This window comes from Salminus brasiliensis, chromosome 9, assembly GCF_030463535.1.
Source record: "Salminus brasiliensis chromosome 9, fSalBra1.hap2, whole genome shotgun sequence".
Classification (NCBI taxonomy): domain Eukaryota; kingdom Metazoa; phylum Chordata; class Actinopteri; order Characiformes; family Bryconidae; genus Salminus; species Salminus brasiliensis.
Window position 1 is genome coordinate 30,091,650 of NC_132886.1, and position 22,070 is coordinate 30,113,719.

The following is a 22,070-nucleotide window of genomic DNA, read 5'->3' on the forward strand; positions in this document are numbered from 1 at the left end:
GCACTGCCCCAGTACTCTCTACAGCACACCTCTGCCAGAGAGGCAGGACGCTCCCGTATGGCGCAGTGACCCTCCTGACCCGTTCGACCCTTCCTAAAGTAGGCCGAACCCCAGGGTACCCCAGGCTGGTCCAATCCCGCTGGCCATGGGTGGGGGAGGCGCTGGGACGTGAACATGTGGACGCAGCGGGGTGCGGGAAGAGGTAGCGACGCGACTCTCTGCCAATCCCCAGCTCTCAAGGTCGCAGAGGAGGTTAGGGGCACAGAGGGAGGCTGGACTGGGCAATCAGGCAGCAGCATCAGGCTGTCACTGAGGGCCCGCTATGGAAATAGAGTTAATGATGAAGCGCTGCTCATGGATGCTCTTCAGCTTTTTCCATAACCAAGGTTGAAAGTTAAATGCCTCAATCAGAAAGTAAGGAAAGAAGTTCTACAACCAACAGAGAGCACAGTAAACACATCTATAATTTGAACTAGAAGGTTTATGACTGTTGAAAGTTAGCATTGCAGTGTTACACAATTAGAAAGAGTCCAAATGACCCTGAGAGAATAGGGGGGGGCAGGGTATACTAGAACGCAGAGATGGCCTCATGCCAATTTTACTTTTCCGATACCAATACCCATAACGATAATAACACCCAATCAAGAATATTAAGTACCAGATACCAATACCAATCTGATATTTCTAATAAGCTAGTATTAACTGAAGACCTTCACTTAAGGCGCCCAAACTACTAAAATGCCCCAAGACCCAACAGAAAGAAACTCCCAGCTAGGCTAGATTTGTTACAGAACTGGATTGCATTTATATTATTTATATAACTAGTGTATCAAACTGATGTAAATTTAAAAGTTAGAGTTTTTTCTATATATCTGGCTCTATTAGTAGTTTGTCAGTGGTACATATCATGGTTTTATGGTATCATATTAAATGGTATTTTACAGACATTATCATTATTATCAGATACAATGACCCTTAAAGGAATTAATGGAAACAGAAAAGGTTTGTACTATGGATAAAATTATTATTTATTTTATAATGGAAGTACAGGTAAAAAGTCTCCCTTTTGATAAAAAAAAATGTGGTGGATTTTTTTTTTCATTTTCATTATAGACTCATCTGCTGATTATATTCTGTTTGGTTTCCAGACCTATATAAATAGTAAGAAATTGGTGGGATTTTTTTTTTTATCCACAATAACCATCAATTTTCACACCATGGTATACCGATGCAATCCTAATGAGGTATCAACTTTAACATTTGTTTGTTTGTGATTGCTGAAGCAAGTTTGGTTAGGAATTAACTACCAGTGGGTGTCTCAACAGCTGAATTCCTTTGCTATCTTCAAATGTTGACAGCACTTAATTCATCACTAACCCTGCAGTTATTAAAGCTTACATTTTAATTGCAAATGACAAATGTCAAAATGTCAAATGTCTTACTTTTTTACTTTGTCATTACACTAGCTGTTGAAACATTGTATGTGGTTTGTATCTAGGTACCAATACTGAAATGTTGTTTTGGTAGGGTCAAAGCTTAGAAGCCTCTTTGGACTCTAGCTAGTGATATTATGTGGTTGCACTTCTGTAAGTAGCTCTAAATAAGAGCGTCTGCTAAATGTTATTAATGTGAACAAGGAGCGTTTCAACACCATAATATTATCATGCACGTTATCATGCATTGCGATAAGTGATCAAGTGAAAAGATTCATGCTCAATCCGACACCCAGTTTGAATTTGCTGATGCATGTGCACTTTTCTGATGTATATTTTCACTGAAGGACAATAAAGGGAGAGATACCCCTAACCTTTGAGAGAGTCACCTCCAAACTGTGGCACAGGGCCAACCTGCCATGCCATCCGGCTGAAACAAGACACAAAAGCATGACACTTTTCTCCTATGTGTAGCCACTCTACCCAAAGCAAAAGCTGTGCAGACGAGTATCTGGAATCTAGAATGTGACGACTGCAGCGATAAAAGAAAGTCGAGTTGGTGCGAGAGCTCAGATCACACAATGATTCATCTAGCGCTGGCACAATCAGCTCGATCACAAGCAGGGAGAGCGCTCTCTGTGGAAAAGTTTGTGCTGGGAGCAGACTAAACAGTGGAGTTGCAGTCTGGAGGGTGAAACCGAAACTTCCGTCAAGGGCTACTCTGGTCCTGGCTGAACATTCAGACCCGATCACTCAGCTCTGAATCAACGGTTTCTCAAATAGACATTGGAAGAACATTGCAAACCAAGAGCACAGAGACTAAATGCTACAATAAGACAAAATGTCTAGAAATACACAGCAAAGGTATTGGCTTGAGCACTTGTCAGGCAATAGGGAACAATAGAAAACAGTCATTTATTGTTGCATTACTTCATATTGCACTTCATACATGACTCTGGACTATAAAAAAAAAATGTCCAGTAATAATTTTAGCAGCATTGGGAATTGCTCAAATCAGGCATAAAGCACAACTAACTGTAAGGCATGAAACCATGATTATTTACACATATTTTTCCTCGCCATGAGACCAAGGTTTATAAGCACAACCGTTATGTGACGTGATATATGATACAGAACATGCCAGGACGTTTATGGTCACATTTAACTGAATACCAAGTAATGAGTTTATAGTTAAAAATGGACACACCCACATGCAGATGCACATGACCATTATCCTGGTCTTCGCTGGCAAAGCTTATAAATAATACAGCGGATCGGATCTGCAGCGAAATGACAGTCAAATAAACACCGAGCCACGAAACAGTTTCAACTGCCAGTGGTACTGAGCTCCACTCACTCCCCCTTTACACTTCTTCATGGTGACCTGCACCGGCAACCTGCACTGCCTGTCCCTCTCCTCCGTTTCATATAGAAACAACAATCCCGTCCTCAGCTCTCCTCCCTCTCCTGCGCCCTCCGTCCTTTAAAAAAATTAAGAATTTATTATGGTCTGCACGCAACTGCACTAGCATCCCGGTCCTTCCTTCACAACAGCACTGTGCCTCTGTCTGAAGATCGCGTTTGCATGCTCACACACGCATACACAGAGGGCAAAGCTCACCCGCTTACTCACTCACTCACCACTCCATGGACGAGAAACTCAAACAGTTTACTCTTGGTGGCTTTGCGAGCTCCGCCAGCAGAATCCTCGGTGGCCATCGTAATTTTCTTTCCTTCACCCCCACCAATTTCTCTTTTGTTGTCTGAATAAGTAGCTCTCTCTCCCCGTCCACCACTCCTTCTGTTCTCTCTACATTCCCTCTCTCCTCCAAAGAGAGCGCTCCTTTCTCGCACAGGCTCTCTCTCTCTCTCTCTCTCTCTCTCTCTCTCTCTCTCCTCTTCTCTCCCAAACGCTCTCCACTTCTCTCTCGCTCACTCTTTTTTAAAGCATGTCAGTGTGTGGCTAAAGTCAAGCCTCTTGCTCAGTTCTCTCTCTCTCTCTCACTCACTCACCCTCTCTTCCCCTCCTGCATGCCCGCCCTCCTTCCCTCCCTCCCTCTTTTTTTAATGTAGCTCCCTCTCTCACAGACTTGGGTAGGGACAGACTGGGGGGCTAACAAGGGGGCTGCTGGAGGCCCACAGCTAAAGACTCATTCAGAGTTAGCTACCTACTCAGCAGGGACTGCTTTAGTACCGTTCAAGTCACCTTGTATCAGAACCTGTGCTTTATTTGATGCTTGTACAGCTGTTTCAGTGCGCTACTGGTCTGAACTTCTTCACTGCTCTTTGTAAAGGCCACATTCTTTCATACTCAATGTCAAATGTGGAGTCCTATCATCTGGAGTTATATCCAAAAAAGATAATACTGAATACAGTGATTTTGATTCAAAATCTGCTGCATTTCATTCAATAAAACCAGACTAATTACACCGTTGATCAGTGTTCTTTAAGCACTGACAATATCCTGGATATGCTTATCACGATACGAAAAAAATATCGCTCCACACAGTTGTGGCATTATACAAAGAGCCACTAGGGGTGATTTTCTTTTAAAAATGACATAGAAGACTACACCTAATATCTTATACACACAGTGAATACCCTGAATCCCAGAAAAAAATTCAATCACTACTGGCATCTCACTGAAGCTCGTCGGAAGAAAGAATATACTTCAAGCCCAAGACTAGGTTTCATCAATGTCCAAGAAACCTGCCTGTATTACTTCACTTTCTTAATAGAATACTGTCATCATATTGCAAACCAGCTCCTTAATGCAGCCTCAGTCTCAATACAAACTACCACTACTACTACTAAGAACTGTAGTACACTTAACATGACAAATCCAGAAAAAAATGACTACTTCACATGACTAGTATCTGCAATGTACCCTGATAAGATATTAGCCACATGCATTTACACTTGGTAGTCAAATGTGTCTCTGTTTAGTCAGACTGGAATTCGACTGCTGTGTGAGACGGAATATGTAAATTCACTATTTTTACCAGTGTGTTGGTTGTACTGTGCATCTTGGAGAGACGGAAGTGTTTACACTGCTGTAACGTGTTCCTTGTATTTTTACGTGGCTCTGCCTTATTCAGATATATTCCTGACACTCAAGACGCAAGAAGTGGCCAGGTGTAAACATACCCCATATCTGGATAAAATGCAACAGATTTAAAATACAGACATGGGAGTTGAAATAAAAGTGTTGTGAATTTACATACATAACCAAAACCCTGCTGAACAGAACTGGGTAAGTACAAGAAATTTCAAAAGAATCGTTCATTCTAATTAATAATAATAATTCAAAAATACAGCTGAACTTATTTTGTTAAAACCGAAAAACATAAAACCAAAAGTTGGTTACTGTTGTCATGGTCATTGGGCCAGACCAAGAGGGACGAACACTCGCAGAGATGGAGATCTAAGCAAGAGGGTTTATTTAACAAAATGAACAGCAACACAAGGGGTATGAAAAACATGAGCAGCAAAGGGCAAAACCGTGAACACAACCAAAACGTGACAACACAAATGACGAACATAACAAACGCTGGGACTGGGAGGAGTCGGGAGCAAAGGGGAGACTAAACAAAGGGAGAAACCAAAAGGAAGCTTGAACGAAACCTTACAGACAGCGCCTGGACGATAGGGGGGTATAACGTAAACTTGAGCAGCGCTCAATAACCAAAACGAGGCGAACTGGGGAACCAGCCGCTAGACAAAAACGGCAAGGCCGACCAAACCTGTAACAGCAACCGCAAGCGTTGCTGGGGCATGGTTAACCTGATTGTCCAGACAGGAAGCGAGCGAGCCTCGCTTGACGCGTGAGTAGCAGGGAGACCTGCTCCTGAATGTGGGTAAAGCACTGGAGCTGACCTGAAACACACCTGAAACCTACGAGGAACCTCAGGGCGTCCTGAAGGCTCCAGTCGGTTCAATTCTCAGCACAGAATGGCGGTATCGAGACTCCTTAAGAACCCCCCAGTCCCAGGTGAAACTCATGAGTAAAACAATGAACGATTACAACTGAAACAAACCACACATGGACACAAATGAACTGAACCAAACACACATGAACGTAAATTAAACGGAAGTCCTTATTTGGGCCTGTGGGCGGCGGCTCGGAATCGCCCCGTGGGATGGCGCTATATAAATGACAGCTATAGAGGCAAAGAGAGACGGGAACAATTTGGACAATATGGATTAGACATAAAATGTACACAGAAAACATTAGTTATGGACCTTTTACAGTGGGGGAAAAAAAGTATTTAGTTAGATCACCAATTGTGCAAGTTCTCCCACTTAAAAAGATGAGAGAGGCCTGTAATTGACATCATAGACCTCAACTATGAGAGACAAAATGAGAAAAAATTCTGAAAATCACATTGTCTGATTTTTAAAGAATTTATTTCCGAATAATGGTGGAAAATAAGTATTTGGTCAATAACAAAAGTTCATCTCAATACTTTGTTATATATCCTTTGTTGGCAATGACAGAGGTCAAACGTTTTCTGTAAGTCTTCACAAGGTTGGCACACACCGTTGCTGGTATGTTGGCCCATTCCTCTATGCAGATCTCCTCTAGAGCAGTGATGTTTTGGGGCTGTCGGCGGGCAACACAGACTTTCAACTACCTCCAAAGGTTTTCTATGGGGTTGAGATCTGGAGACTGGCTAGGCCACTCTAGGACCTTGAAATGCTTCTTACGAAGCCACTCCTTTGTTGCCCTGGCAGTGTGCTTGGGATCATTGTCATGCTGAAAGACCCAGCCACGTTTCATCTTCAATGCCCTTGCTGATGGAAGGAGGTTTGCACTCAAAATCTCACAATACATGGCCCCATTCATTCTTTCATATACACGGACCAGTCTTCCTAGTCCCTTTGCAGAGAAACAGCCCCAAAGCATGATGTTGCCACCCCCATGCTTCACAGTTGGTATGGTGTTCTTTGGATGCAACTCAGCATTCACTCTCCTCCAAACACAACGAGTTGTGTTTGTACCAAACAGTTCTACTTTGGTTTCATCTGACCATAAGACATTCTCCCAATACTCTTCCAGAACGTCCAAATGCTCTCTAGCAAACTTCAGACGCGCCCGGATATGTACTGGCTTAAGCAGGGGAACACGTCTGGCACTGCAAGATCTGAGTCCCTGGCGGCGTAGTGTGTTACTGACGGTAGTCTTTGTAATGTTGGTCCCAGCTTTCTGCAGGTCATTCACTAGGTCCCCCCGTGTGGTCCTGGGATTTTTGCTCACCGTTCTTGTGATCATTTTGACCCCAGGGGCTGAGATCTTGTGTGGCGCCCCTGATCGAGGGAGATTAGCAGTGGTCTTGTAGGTCTCCCATTTTCTGATTATTGCTCCCACAGTAGATTTTTTTCACACCAAGCTGCTTGCCTATTGCAGATTCAGTCTTCCCAGCCTGGTGCAGGTCTACAATTTTGTTTCTGGCGTCCTTCGACAGCTCTTTGGTCTTCACCATAGTGGAGTTTGGACTGTGACTGTTTGAGGTTGTGGGCAGGTGTCTTTTATACTGTTAACGAGTTCAAACAGGTGCCATTAATACAGGTAATGAGTGGAGGACAGAGAAGCCTCTTAAAGAAGAAGTCTGTGACAGCCAGGAATCTTGCTTGTTTGTAGGTGACCAAATACTTATTTTCCACCATTATTTGCAAATAAATTGCAAAATGTACAAAATGTGATTTTCTGATTTTTTTTTCCTCATTTAGTCTCTCATAGTTGAGGTCTACCTATGATGTCAATTACAGGCCTCTCATTTTTTTAAGTGGGAGAACTTGCACAGTTGGTGACTGACTGTCCGTTAGTGTTTCCACCAGTGTCTCCTTTGTAACCACGCCTCCTTGTTATTCCCAGGTGTTCTTTGTTATCCTCTGTATAAGTACCCCTTTGTTTCAGTCGTGCCTTATCAGGTGTTGTGCGTGTGCAAATGTGCATGTTCCTGTGTTTGTGTTCAGACCAGTTTATGATTTGTTGGCTTGACCTGTCTGTTTAGTTTGGTAGTTTGAGAGCTTATATTTGTTTTTCCGTTCTGGTTTCATATCGAAGTGTTTTGTTTTCTTCATTAAATATCCTGTAAGTACGTCTGTCTCGGTCTCCAAGCATGCCAAACCGTGACAATTATTAATCAGTAATAATAATTAGTGATAATATTATCACAAGTGAAAAAGTAACACATATGTAAAGTTTAAGCAAAAACTAAGAAGAAAAGTAATAAAACAAAAAAAGTAATTGATTAATAAAAAGTAATTTACCATGTGAAATACTAACTGGTTTGTGAATTTTAAATCCTCCATACTTATGAATGTACTGTATGAAACATTAGAAAATGATAGAAGAGCATGGAAGTCTTAAATTATAAAATGTCTAAAGAAAGACTTGCATGTATGTGATATAATCTTATAATATAAATATAATGTTGTATAACACAAACACTTGAAAATCCTTTAGTGTGTTTTATTTACATTTATTTACCAAATTAGAGATTTCAGAGGTGTTCATGGGCATGAATGGAAGTTGGATCCAAAGAGTACCTAACTGATTCCATAGGTATTGAGTTGACTAAAGCATCTTCAACACATTTTTGTATATACATTGTATATGCAACTAGCTGTAACAGCAGTAATTACTGTTTCACACATTTAACACAATGATGGAAAATAACCATAACATTGTACAATAAGTATTGGTGCTTTTTCAGCTCAATATTTACAGATTTTGGCTTTGTCCCCTTTAAGTTCAAGTCTGCTCCCATAGAACTTTTACCTTGACCATGTGTGGTAGTGTAAACCATATCAGCATGTAGAATTGGACTGTTTTCTACAGCGAGAAGGTGGGCTCATTTGAACTCAAACCGGTAAGTGCTTATGTTTATGTTTTTAATGAGAGCAACAATAACAAGCACATATTAAAACATGGGATTTAATATCATCACAGACCACTGCAGTTGGGTTCTCATGACGCAATCAGTGCAATGTTGTTATTCCCCTATTTGGCACTCAGGGTCCAAGCTTGTTCTACAATGGCAAAAATGAATGGGGTTTTAAAAAACAAAAACACCTCTGTCATGTTCTGTGATACATAAATATGTTTATAACCATATATTTTTTGTTCTGCTCAAGATGCTCCTTGATGGTCAGGGTGGTAGAACAGCTGCTCATCCAGTAGAAAACATACCTTATGCTGGTAAGCAAGTTGGGTAAGCTGGCTGAGAATCTTAGCTCTTGCCCAGCAAAGTAGATCATTTCATTTGATTTTGGTGGTTTAGAAGTCTTGGTTTATGTCCATCAGTGTGACCAAGGTGGTTGACGAGTTTGATGAAACCTGGACATATTGATGGACTAGGGTGTGGTAAACAACTCAAACTCCATTTGAATATCTCACTGGCAAAGCGTGCTGGTTTGGGGTGCGGTTATTTAAGAGGCTTCCAGTCAAATGACGTCAATTCATTGTGCAGTACATGAACTTCTCACTCTTTAATGACCCCATAATAATTTAAGGGATCCAGGTATGTACAGGAGAAAAAATATATACACAAAACATATTCTGACCATATTTATTTACCACAGAATTTGATGGTGATTTTTTTGAAAACCCAATTAATTTTAAAAAGCACTTTATTTTTAAATTACAGATTTCCTGATCAGGCTATTTTTGCCCCCCAATCTGATCACTTAATGCTGAATAACTGCCGATACAGAAACAATCCAATCTCTCGTTTAGATTAAATGTGCTGCTAGCGAATTAATGCTGTACAATCACTGCACTTTTTAAGACATTTTCTATAAACAGACATTCTGGACAGATTCATTTAGTTTAGTAGGAACTTATCTTAAATTGTCTAAATATAATAAAACACTGGAGTCAATTCACTCTGTTTGTGTGTGTGTGTGTGTGTGTGTGTAGTGGTGCAAACTGTGCTGATCTCTGTTGCTGTTTGTCGACTACTGATGTGAAATAACTGGTTCATAGTGGGTGAATGTGCTGTGATTTGGGTTTCTATAGCGTGTATTAGTATTAGCGTTAGCCTTCACTTGGTTTTGAGTGTGTTTTTTGCAATAGTTTTAGATATTATTTTCTCTTTTCATGCTTCACCGTAAAATAGTTCCACACTGTGGACTCTCATTTACCTTCTGAGAACGTTCCTTACTGCTGCTGCCTGGGTAATAATGTCCCTTAACTGTTCCTTGAGGCCACCAAATGGCACTATGAACACTATGGTTACAACAAAGACTTAAAACTGGATTGGGAAAAAAAAAATTATTGGTGATGCCACAGCCATCCATGCCCAGGAGACTATATTTGTATTAGAGTGGTATTCTGTTAAACTATACATAGTATTAGCTTTGTTAGCAGCATAACAGTCTGTGCACTTGGGTAAAGATTTAAGTCTAGAAGCACACTTAAATTTAGACGGGACTAACTCAGATCGAGCAGCTGCTGTTGAAAGGACAGAAAGCTAAAATGAAAGTTGTTGGATCTGTAGTTCCCTCACTAAAGACAAATTGAGACAGATTCTGCTGTGTTGGACTTGTAGTCAGCTGGCACTATCTAGCTATAGGCAGTTATTTCATTAACAAGGGTTGCCCCCAACATCGGCCACTTGCATGCATTTCCTCTCTAGATGCACAAAATGACAACGTTGTTAGCGATGTTTAAAAATTGTTTTCAGATGTGTTTTTATGCAAGAATAAAGTTTAAATGTCTCTGTCTAAGGTGGGAGCTTATGTTTTTTTTATTTTTATTATTATTTCATCCCAAAACTGGCAAATAGAGAGAGAGGAAATGGGCAATAGGCGGAAGTGGCCAATATTGGGGCTTGTTAGGGTTGTTAGGGTACTAACTGCTATTTAGATACATTAGTGAGCAAGCTAAACACCACAGCATAGTCCCTGTTCCAGCTAACTGAGACTCACACACACGTTTAGAGGCCACATAAAGCCTCATACCTGAAAATGGAGAGTAAAAAGAAATGGTCTTAAGAGTGTTTCAACTATTTTCAGCCACATTTGATATCCAGGTGTGCTGATTCTCCCTTTCAAGGGAACTCAGCATGTCGCAAACTCAAAACTATTGTGGGCTTGTTTTTTTCCCACCTGTTTTCAGAGCGTGACATCACTAATTAGTGAGCTCCCACAGCGCCCCCACCCTGTGGCTCTCTTAAATGCACATGGTGGACTAAGCATATTTGGTCATGCAGATAGACCCAGCATCTTCATTTTGAAATACCATCCATATTTGGAAACACTGTCAACATTTTTAAATACAGCAGTATACTATATTACCATTATACCGCCCTAGCCTAAGGGGGGAGTCCTAGCTAATGGGGAGAAACTGGCAATGATAAAACTAGGGAGCCCAATTAAAAAACCTGCATTAAACATGCCATAAATTACAGTTGTAAAGAGACTCAATTAAAATACTTTTATTTAATAAGTTTGGGACAGGCTGTCTGGAGGCCAAAACAGCTCAGAACCAAGACTGGGCCAGGCTTAGATTACAGGCCTGCCAACAAATTAAGCTACTGTATAATTTAAATAATACACAGAGTGTGAGTGTAAAAGGCAGACAGAAGGTAACACGCGATTCAGGGCCACATGCCTAGCTGGAGATTAACAGACAGATTATTGGACCCTAAAATACAGGAAAGGCAGGCGAGCCAGATGGCAAGCTTGAGAGAGAGTAAGCAAGCGAGAAAGACTTAGTAATTGTCTAGCATCTGAGAGCAGTAAATATTTAATAGTTCCTGGAATGAAATAGACTAGTAAGTCAAAACACTTAGAACTGAAGTAAATAATGTTATCATGTAACAACTATGGCTTTCCTGTGTATTGGAAAGAACCTGGTGCATGTACAACACATGTACAACACAGGGGTTACAATGCTATACATATATTGCAATATATAATACTGTAGGGTGATAAATTGTCAGACAGTTAGTTGGCAACTGAACTGTGTCTTGTATTGCCACTCAGTGTTTAATTTTAACACTATTTGCTGTGGCGGGCAGGTCAGACAGAAGCAAGTCTCAGAATTGTTTAATGATAGTTATGGGAGAAAGGCTTCACAACGTTCGTATCTGCGGAGCAGTCAGATTGCCCATGCTGACCTCTTTCCACCATTAAAAGTGCCTACAAAGGGCATAGAAGCGTCTGGACTGGACCTTTGGAGCAATAGAAGAGGGATAAGTGGTCTGACGTGTGCTGTTTGCCGTTTACCCGGGGGGGCGCGGGCGCGCGCTGGACCCACAATAGATCTGCAGCGGATCCACCTTATAACTGAAGAGACGTTAAAGGATGATATATCTGGTGAGCAACAGGTCCACAACTCAGCCATGCACTTGCAGGAAAAAAACAGGAATCCTTTTTTTTTTTTTTTTTTTTTGAAGAAAATATCAGCAAACAACTTAAAAATAAATAAAAATCTAAAGTAATGTTCAGCAGGTTGGAGACATTTGTTGTGTCACACTTTCTGGCTGAAACGTCAGCACCACAGTGAGAATAGTTCTGGGCTGCCAGTAGAAAACCCCCCTGCCAGTACCCCCATAAAGCTGATACTATGGAGAAGCAACGTCCCATTGAATCAGAGTAAAAGGGGAAGCCGGAGACAAGGATTCGGAAAGACTGGTATTCTATTATTTTCATGGCTCCATAAGAGGCCTGTCGATTCCATTTCACTGCATGTACCTTTTCCCATAATCATAATAATAATAATAATGACGATGGATCCAGCTGGGATTGTACAACTGTGATGGGATGTGCTACAAGCATGGTATACAAAACATACACCACAAAAATATAAATATAAATGGAACTGGTGGCACATTCAACATGCAGACAGCCAGACAGCACAGGACAGTACAGAATGGGATAGCTGAAAATCACTGAAAATGAGCTCATTTAAATGGCAGGTTCATTAGCGCCCCCTTGTGAAGTGGCCTGCGACACTACAGCTAGCAACTTAGACCCTGTCTAAACAATGTCAATCTTTGGAGAACAAGTGGGCCAGAGTGGAAAAGACTGGGCTTTTATGGCCACAGTTAATGTCACTGTCCATACAGTAGCTCCTAAGCCCAAGAGCACGCAGCTATATGGGCCGTATAAGGACGTGTGTAGTCTACGTGTAGCTACAGGTGTAGCCAAGAGGACCTGAAGCCTCAGCTGCTGCTGCTGCTGCTGCTGGCTAAGTTTACCACACTGTACTTAAACTTGGCCGCCTTTTCTGTGCCATTTTCTGACCATAGCTCGCCTTAAATAGACACAGAGAAGCCAGACAATGAACAGTAGTTAAGACATTGTGGTAGAAAAACAACGAGCTATCAGCCATGCTAGCATCACAAGGTACCCTCCACCCTCCACTCAGGTGCAGAGGCTGGTTGTGGTAGATAGATAGATAGATAGCTAGTATGAGGAGATGTGTGGTGAAATGCAAACGCTCGCTCGCTATAAACATGGAAAATAAACGGGAGACAGGGAGGCTGTACAGTGCGGCGGTGGCAGTAAAAGGTTTCTATTGGTTTAAACATAATACAGCTTGAAAAGGAGAGAAAGCCTATGGCGCCGTTAGCGATGCAGTCCTACCTTTCTCTCCATCGCGCCAAGTTCGCCGCATACGCCCGCTGGAGAAGCAGGAAAGCCCCCTCACTAACAGTGTGAGAGACGGTCAAGTGGGAACTTCGTCGCTGCTCCAGTCAAGATTCTCCTCTCTGTTACTCCCCCCTCCTCCTTCTTCTTCTTCTTCCCCTCCTCCTCCCGCCGGAGATGGACGGAGGGATGCTGGTGGAGGCGCGCACGCGAGAGCGAGAGAGAGAGCGAGAGAGAGAGAGCAACTGAAGCGTTTCTGGTGCGGCAGACTGAGCGGCGCACGCGCGATGAGACTGAGCAGAGTTTAAGGGAGCGTCCACAAAGTACAACACCTTTGTGTTTAAAGTGAAGCTGCAGCCTCCTCCCTTCATTCTCTCCCCTTACATTTACATTTACATTTAAGGCATTTAGCTGACGCTCTTATCCATATTGACTCATATTACACAGGTGGGCCAATGTAGTGTTAGGAGTCTTGCCCAGGGACTCTTATTGGTGTAGCACAGGATAGTCACCCAGACTGGGAATCGAACCCTGGTCTCCCACATGGTGTAATAGCTCATTAGCTGCCAGTGGTTTTATCTGTTGTGCCACACCAACCCCTTCTTATAAGTGAACTCTGCTGCATCATTTATTAGCTGTATTTCACACAGCTTGTATGATGACCATAGAAAAGCACTGGTGAAGTAGCTGCATGGGCCTCAGGTGGCTCCAACCTCCTAATCCTAACCCCTAGATTTGAAGCCTAACACTACACTGACTCTATAGCTGGGTCATTCTCCATTTGCTGTGGGAAACCATGGTGCTAAAATGTAAAGTATAAAATATAAATACATTCTCACCGTTAACCTAAGATTAAAACCACATTTTTACTCATGATTTCTTTGATTTTCCTTTTTTAAATGATGTTTGAAACCTTGACATGTAAAATAGTTTGTCACATTTTCAACACTTAAGCTACATGTTTAGTCTAATAAAAATGTTTTTAAAAGGTTTAACTTAATATTGTATAAAACCGTTTCAGACTGACTACATACATCATGCATCATGCTACATGAAAATATGTATTTCATATTTGTAAAGATTGTAAAAGATTTTGGTCATTGGTGTTATCGGGACTATAGAAAGGTACATATAGAAAGGTAAAGGTGCAAGTATTTGTTACTGTAAACTACGGGCAGAGAGCGCACACACACCCAGAGCGGTGGGCAACCAACTCCAGTGCCCAGAGAGCAGAGAGGGCAAAGAGCCTTGCTCAATGGTCCGACAGTGGCCGAGCCCGGCTATCGGACCCACAACCCTGTCATCAATACTAACAATTTGGTAATTATGTAAGCTTTTTTCATTTTACCATCATGACTAGGTATGGCCAGATGATGTAGCAGAGAGTCAGGGGATGCGTAGGCAGCATAGAGATGCAGATTCAGAACGTAATAGCTGCTTACCTGGTTTTAGACCCCCCCCAAAAAACAAAACAAAAACAAAACAAAAAAAAAACAGCAAGAGAACTACAGGTGAGACATTGAACAGAATAAAAGCAATTCAGGACTTCAATTCCTAAAACTTTAGCAACCCCAAATATAGCTCCAACCCCTCAGCTTACAGGCACCCTAACCTTAGCTCTAACTCTTATGTTACAACCCCTAAGCCTATAGCAATGCTAAACCTAGCTTCAAACTCTTAGCTTATTACACAACACCTTACTCTAGCTTGAACCCCTGCAGCTCTACTAACTCTAATCCTTGCTCCAACCCCTAAACCTATACCACTGCTAACCCAAGCTCCAACCACTTGGCTATGGCAACTTTAACCATTGTTCCAAACTATAAGGTTGTCATAACCTTAACCCTAACCCCAACCCCTAAGCCAATGGCAACCCTAAACTAAACTCTAAATCCGTAGCCTTTACAACCCTAAATCTATCGTACCTCGGACATCTAACAATAACACAAGCAGCCCCTTAGTCTTTACCCAAACCTTAGCTCCAAAGCCTAAGGCTCTTAGGGCTCTTACCCTAACTGCAATCCTCAAGACTATCCAACCCCTAAATCTAGCTCCAACGTCTACATCTAAGAGTCTTCTAATTCTAACCTTTGATCCAAACCATGAGCCGATGCTCCCCTAAAACAAAATTCAACCCTAAATCAAGCTCCAAACTCTTAGGCTGTAACAACCTTAACCATAGTTTCAAACCCTGTGGTTCTCATAATCATAACCTTTAGCCCAACCCATAAGTGTATAGCAACCCTAAACCTACCACCAGCATGTAAGCCTCTCATAATACTAAGACAAGATCCAGCCTTCTAGCAACCCTATAACAAGCTACAACCTCTAAATCTTACTTAACCCTAAATCTAGCTCCAGCTCTTAAGCCTATTTTACCTCTATACCTGGCTTTAACCCCTAAGCTTATAGCAACCCTAAATCTAATAGAGAAGGGAAGCAAATATCATGGCAATAGATGGTATTTTATACAAGAACCATGGGCAAGCAATATGGGGAATGCTAAACCATTAACCCGTAAACCATAATTTGAACAGATTTTATTGACCAGGGCTGTCAGCTACACTTGTTAGGAATAATTACTACATTACTACATTACTACAACATATCCATATATAGCATGAGTAGACATGTATACACAAATGATTATATACAGAAAGTTATAAACGAAATAAACATTTACAGAAAATGTCTGTACAGCTGTGCAAATAACCATAGTGTAAATGAGCAACATGTTATGTATCAGTACTGCATTGCTGCTAAATCCAGTTTGATTCAATGAAATTTAAGAGCTCAGTTCAGTTACAGATTAGGCTTATGAACTAGAGGGTGAGGTGTCCACTGTTGTTTAGGAGTGCTACAGCTCAGGGAAAAAGCTGTTAGCATGCCGTGTTTTGCAGGTTTTGGTGAGGGGTGTGTCTGGAATGGGTGATGTCTCCAGGATAAGAGGGGTCAGCGGTAATTTTGCCGTTGCACTTCCTTGCCCTGCTGGTGTAGATCTCCTGAAGCATTAGCAGAATACAACCAATGACCCTCTCTGCTGTCCTGATGATACGCTGGATTTTGGCTCTTCTATGGAGGTGGAAAAAACAAACCAGATGGTTTTGGATGATGTGAGGATGGACGCAATGGTCGCAGTGTCGAACTGTATCATCAGGGTCTGCGGAAGGTTGAATTTCTTTAGCTGTCACAAGAAAACCTTTCTTTGTTGTGATGGAGAGTTCTTGGAGATGGAGAAGGGTGAAAAGATGTCATTGAGTTCCAGAGAACCTGTATGACAAAATAGAAAGTCAATATATGGATAGAAACTGAATTATTAACTTACCTGTTCCAAAGTGGCATACGGATACTCAGCTACATAGAGCTCCTGATGGACAGAAAACAATCGACACAGTTGCAAAAAGAAAGTCAAACAGTTGAACATAGATAAAAAGCCAGCAACAGCTTCAGATGGAAAGAAAACCAGCAAGCCAGAGATGCAGATAGACATGCAGACAACACCATATTGGTGAAATAGATGGTGAGACTGTGATGGGGCAATGCAGCCCATCACCAGTGTAAATCAGTAATATAACTTACCTGTTACACAGTTGCAGACTGAAACAACGCCAGCCAGTCAGAGGTGCAGAGGAAAATTTAGACAGCCACACACAGTTGCAGGTGTATCTCACTATGATGACAAAACATAGCCGATAACCAGTTTAAATTAGTACCTATGTATGAAGATACATTAAATGTATTATTGTAAAAACCGGATACTCACATACATACAGCTGCTGATGGGTAGAAAGCAGGCCTCACACAGTTGCAAAAAGAAAGTCAAAAAGTTTTACATACAGTGCATCCGGAAAGTATTCACAGCGCTTCACTTTTTCCACATTTTGTTAGGTTACAGCCTTATTCCAAATTGTATTAAATTAATCTCTTTCCTCAAAATTCTACACAAAATACCCCATTATGACCATGTGAAAAAGGTTTTCTTGAGAGTTCTGAAAATTTATTACAATTAAAAAACAAAGAAATCATATTTACATAAGTATTCACAGCCTTTGCTTAATACTTTGTAGAACCACCCTTGGCAGCAACTACAGCCTCAAGTCTTTTTGAATATGATGCCACAAGCTTGGCACACCTCTCTTTAGGCAGTTTTGCCCATTCTTCTTTGCAGTACCTCTGAAGCTCCATCAGGTTGGATGGGAGACGTCTGTGCACAGCCATTTTCAGATCTCTCCAGAGATGTTCAATCGGATTCAAGTCTGGGCTCTGGCTGGGCCACTCCAGGACATTCACAGAGTGGTCCTGAAGCCACTCCTTTGAGATCTTGGCTGTGTGCTTCGGATCGTTGTCCTGCTGAAAAATGAACCGTCGCCCCAGTCTGAGGTCAAGAGCGCTATGGAGTAGGTTTTCATCCAGGATGTCTCTGTACATTGCTGCATTCATCTTTCCCTCTATCCTGACTAGTCTGGCAGTTCCTGCTGCTGAAAAACATCCCCATAGCATGATGCTGCCACCACCATGCTTGACTGTAGGGATGGTATTGGCCTCGTGATGAGCAGTGCCTGGTTTCCTCCAAACATGACGCCTGGCATTCACACCAAAGAGTTCAATCTTTGTCTCATCAGACCAGAGAATTTTGTTTCTCATGGTCTGAGAGTCCTTCAGGTGCCTTTTGGCAAATTCCAGACGGGCTGCCTTGTGCCTTTTACTAAGGAGTGGCTTTCGCCTGGCCACTCTGCCATACAGGCCTGATTGGTGGATTGCTGCAGAGATGGTTGTCCTTCTGCAAGGTTCTCCTCTCTCCACGGAGGAACGCTGGAGCTCTGACAGAGTGACCATCGGGTTCTTGGTCACCTCCCTGACCAAGGCCCTTCTCCCCCGATCGCTCAATTTAGATGGCCGGCCAGCTCTAGGAAGAGTCCTGGTGGTTCCAAACTTCTTCCATTTACGGATGATGGAGGCCACTGTGCTCATTGGGACCTTCAAAGCAGCAGAACTTTTTCTGTATCCTTCCCCAGATTTGTGCCTCGAGACTATTTTGTCTCGGAGGTCTACAGACAATTCCTTTGACTTCATGCTTGGTGTTTGCGCTCTGACATGCAGTCAACTGTGGGACCTTATATAGACAGGTGTGTGCCTTTCCAAATCATGTCCAATCAACTGGATTTACCACAGGGGGACTCCATTTAAGCTGTAGAAACATCTCAAGGATGATCAGTGGAAACAGGATGCACCTGAGCTCAATTTTGAGCTTCATGGCGAAGGCTGTGAATACTTACGTAAATGTGATTTCTTAGTTTTTTATTTTTAATAAATTTTCAGAACTCTCAAGAAAACTTTTTTCACATGGTCATAATGGGGTATTTTGTGTAGAATTTTGAGGAAAGAGATTAATTTAATACAATTTGGAATAAGGCTGTAACCTAACAAAATGTGGAAAAAGTGAAGCGCTGTGAATACTTTCCGGATGCACTGTATATAAAAAGCCAGCCACAGCTTCAGATAGAAAGAAAACCAAACAACCAGAGATGCAGATGGACATGCAGACAGCCACACATTTGGAGACTGATGAGGAGACTGTGTTGGGGCAAGCAACCCATCACCAGTGTAAAATTGTATCTATGTTTGAAGATAAATTAAATGTATTATTGTAAACAAGTAACATGCTTTTACCTTGTAATACAGCTGAAGTGAGTGAGAGTTGGGTGAAAAAAGGAATGCAAAAGGAGCCGGAGCACCTAACCCTTCTTAGCTGGATACACCTTCAGGGATTGAGGATATCATGGGTTCCAGAGAATCTGTATGACAAAACGGAGAGTCAATTTATGTATAGAAACTGAATTATCACTTACCTGTTCCACAGTGGCATACGGATACTCACATACAGCTGCTGATAGGTAGACAGCAGGCCTCACACAGTTGCAAAAAGAAAGTCAAAAAGTTGAACATAGATAAAAAACAAGCCACAGTTTCAGAAAGAAAGAAAACCAAAAAGCCAGAGATACAGATGGACATGCAGAAAGCCAAACTTTTGGAGATTGATGATGAGACTGTGTTGGGGCAAGACAGCCCATCACCAGTGAAAATTTGTATCTATGTTTGAAGATACATTAAACGTATTATTGTAAACAGGTAACATGCCTTTACCTTGTAATCCAGCTGAAGTGAGTGAGCGTTTGGTGAAAAAAAAGAATGCAGAGGGAACCGGACCACCTAACCCTTCTTTAACTGGATACACCTTTAGGGATTGAGGATATCATGGGTTCCTGAAAAACTGTATGACAAAAAAGAACGTCAATATATGTATAGAAACTGAATTATCACTTACCTGTTCCACAATGGCACACGGATACTCACATACATACAGCTGCTGATGGATAGAAAGCAGGCCTCGCACAGTTGCAAAAAGAAAGTCAAACAGTTGAACATAGATCAAAAGCCAGCAACAGCTTCAGATGGAAAGAAAACCAAAATGCCAGAGATGCAGATGGACATGCAGACAGCCACACATTTGGAGATTGATGATAAGACTGTGTTGGGGCAAGGGAGCCCATCACCAGTGTAAATTTGTATCTATGTTTGAAGATACATTAAATGTATTATTGTAAACAGGTAACATGCTTTTACCTTGTAATCCAGCTGAAGTGAGTGAGAGTTGGGTGAAAAAAGGAATGCAGAGGGAGCCGGAGCACCTAACTCTTCTTAGATGGATACACTTTCAGGGATTGAGGATATCAGGGATTCCTGAGAACCTGTATGACAAAAAGGAAAGTCAATATATGTATAGAAACAGAATTATCACTTACCTGTTCCACAGTGGCACAAGGATACTCACATACAGCTGCTGATGGATGGAAGGCAGGCCTCACACAGTTGCAAAAAGAAAGTCAAACAGTTGAACATAGATAAAAAGCCAGCCACAGCTTCAGATGGAAAGAAAACCAAAAAGCCAGAGATGCAGATGGACATGCAGACAGCCACACATTTGGAGATTGATGATAAGACTTTGTTGGGGCAAGGGAGCCCATCACCAGTGTAAATTTGTATCTAAATTTTGAAGATACATTAAATGTATGATTGTAAACAGGTAACGTGCTTTTACCTTGTAATCCAGCTGAAGTGAGTGAGAGTTGGGTGAAAAAAGGAATGCAGAGGGAGCCGGAGCAGCTAACCCTTGTTAGCTGGATACACCTTCAGGGATTGAGGACATAATGGATACCAGAGAATCTGTATGACAAAAAAGAAAGTCAATATATACTTATAGAAACTGAATTATCACTTACCTGTTCCAAAGTAGCATACGGATACTCACATACATACAGCTGCTGATGGGTAGAAAGCAGGCCTCACACAGTTGCAAAAAGAAAGTCAAACAGTTGAACGTAGATAAAAAGCCAGCAACAGCTTCAGATGGAAAGAAACCCAAACAGCCAGAAATTCAGACGGACATGCAGACAGCCACACATTTGGAGATGGATGCTGAGACTGTGTTGGGGCAAGCAACCCATCACCAGTGTAAATTTGTATCTATGACTGAAGATACATTAAATGTATTATTGCAAACAGGTAACATGCTTTTACCTTGTAATCCAGCTGAAGTGAGTGAGAGTTGGGTGAAAAAAGGAATGCAAAGGGAGCCGGAGAACCTAACACTTCTTTAACTGGATACACCTTCAGGGATTGAGGATATCATGGGTTCCAGAGAATCTGTATGACAAAAAGAACATTAATATATGTATAGAAACTCAATTATCACTTACCTGTTCCAGAGTGGCACACGGATACTCACATACAGCTGCTGATGGATGGAAGGCAATCCACACACGGTTGCAAAAAGAAAGTCAAACAGTTGAACATAGATAAAAAGCCAGCAACAGCTTCAGATGGAATTAAAACCAAAATGCCAGAGATGCAGATGGACATGCAGACAGCCACACATTTGGAGATTGATGAGGAGACTGTGTTGGGGCAAGTAACCCATCACCAGTGTAAATTTGTATCTATGTTTGAAGATACATTAAATGTATTATTGTAAACAGGTAACATGCTTTTACCTTGTAATCCAGCTGAAGTCAGTGAGAGTTGGGTGAAAAAAGGAATGCAAAGGGAGCCGGAGGAGCTAACCGTTCTTAGCTGGATACACCTTCAGGGATTGAGGATATCATGGGTTCCTGAAAACCTGTAAAACAAAAAAGAAAGTCAATATATGTATAATAACTGAATTATCACTTACCTGTTCCACAATGGCACACGGATACTCACATACATACAGCTGCTGATGGATGGAAGGCAGGCCTCACACAGTTGCAAAAAGAAAGTCAAACAGTTGAACATATATAAAAAAACAAGCCACAGTTTCAGATAGAAAGAAAACCAAAAAGCCAGAGATGGAGATGGACATGCAGACAGCCACACATTTGGAGATTGATGATGAGACTGTGTTGGGGCAAGGCAGCCCATCACCAGTGTAAATTTGTATCTATGACTGAAGATACATTAAATGTATTATTGTAAACAGGTAACATGCTTTTACCTTGTAATCCAGCTGATGTGAGTGAGAGTTGGGTGAAAAAAGGAATGCAGAGGGAGCCGGAGAACCTAACACTTCTTTAACTGGATACACCTTCAGGGATTGAGGATATCATGGGTTCCAGAGAATCTGTATGACAAAAAGAATGTCAATATATGTATAGAAACTCAATTATCACTTACCTGTTCCACAATGGAACACGGATACTCACATACAGCTGCTGATGGATGGAAGGCAGGCCTCACACAGTTGCAAAAACAAAGTCAAACAGTGGAACATAGATAAAAACCCAGAGATGCAGATGGACATGCAGACTGCCACACATTTGGAGATTGATGAGGAGACTGTGTTGGGGCAAGCAACCCATCACCAGTGTAAATTTGTATCTATGTATGAAGAGACATTAAATGTATTATTGTAAACAGGTAACATGCGTTTACCTTGTAATCCAGCTGAAGTCAGTGAGCGTTGGGTGAAAAAAGGAATGCAGAGGGAGCCGGAGCATCCAA

At 41.7% G+C, this 22,070-nt stretch overlaps 1 protein-coding gene across 2 annotated transcripts in view; it reads right to left on the minus strand.

The window, feature by feature from the left end:
- Nucleotides 1–13,253, minus strand: part of smarcd3a (SWI/SNF related BAF chromatin remodeling complex subunit D3a) — a 37,115-nt gene extending 23,862 nt beyond the window's left edge. Inside the window, exon 1 of one of the 2 annotated variants that reach the window (XM_072688189.1) lies at nt 13,032–13,253. In XM_072688189.1, coding sequence (XP_072544290.1) covers nt 13,032–13,043 — 12 coding nt within the window. In that variant the 5' untranslated portion in view covers nt 13,044–13,253. Of the gene's footprint in view, nt 1–3,074; nt 3,285–13,031 lie in introns of those variants that run through there. The other variant, XM_072688188.1, reaches the window with a different exon arrangement.
- Between the last annotated feature and the right edge of the window lie 8,817 nt (nt 13,254–22,070).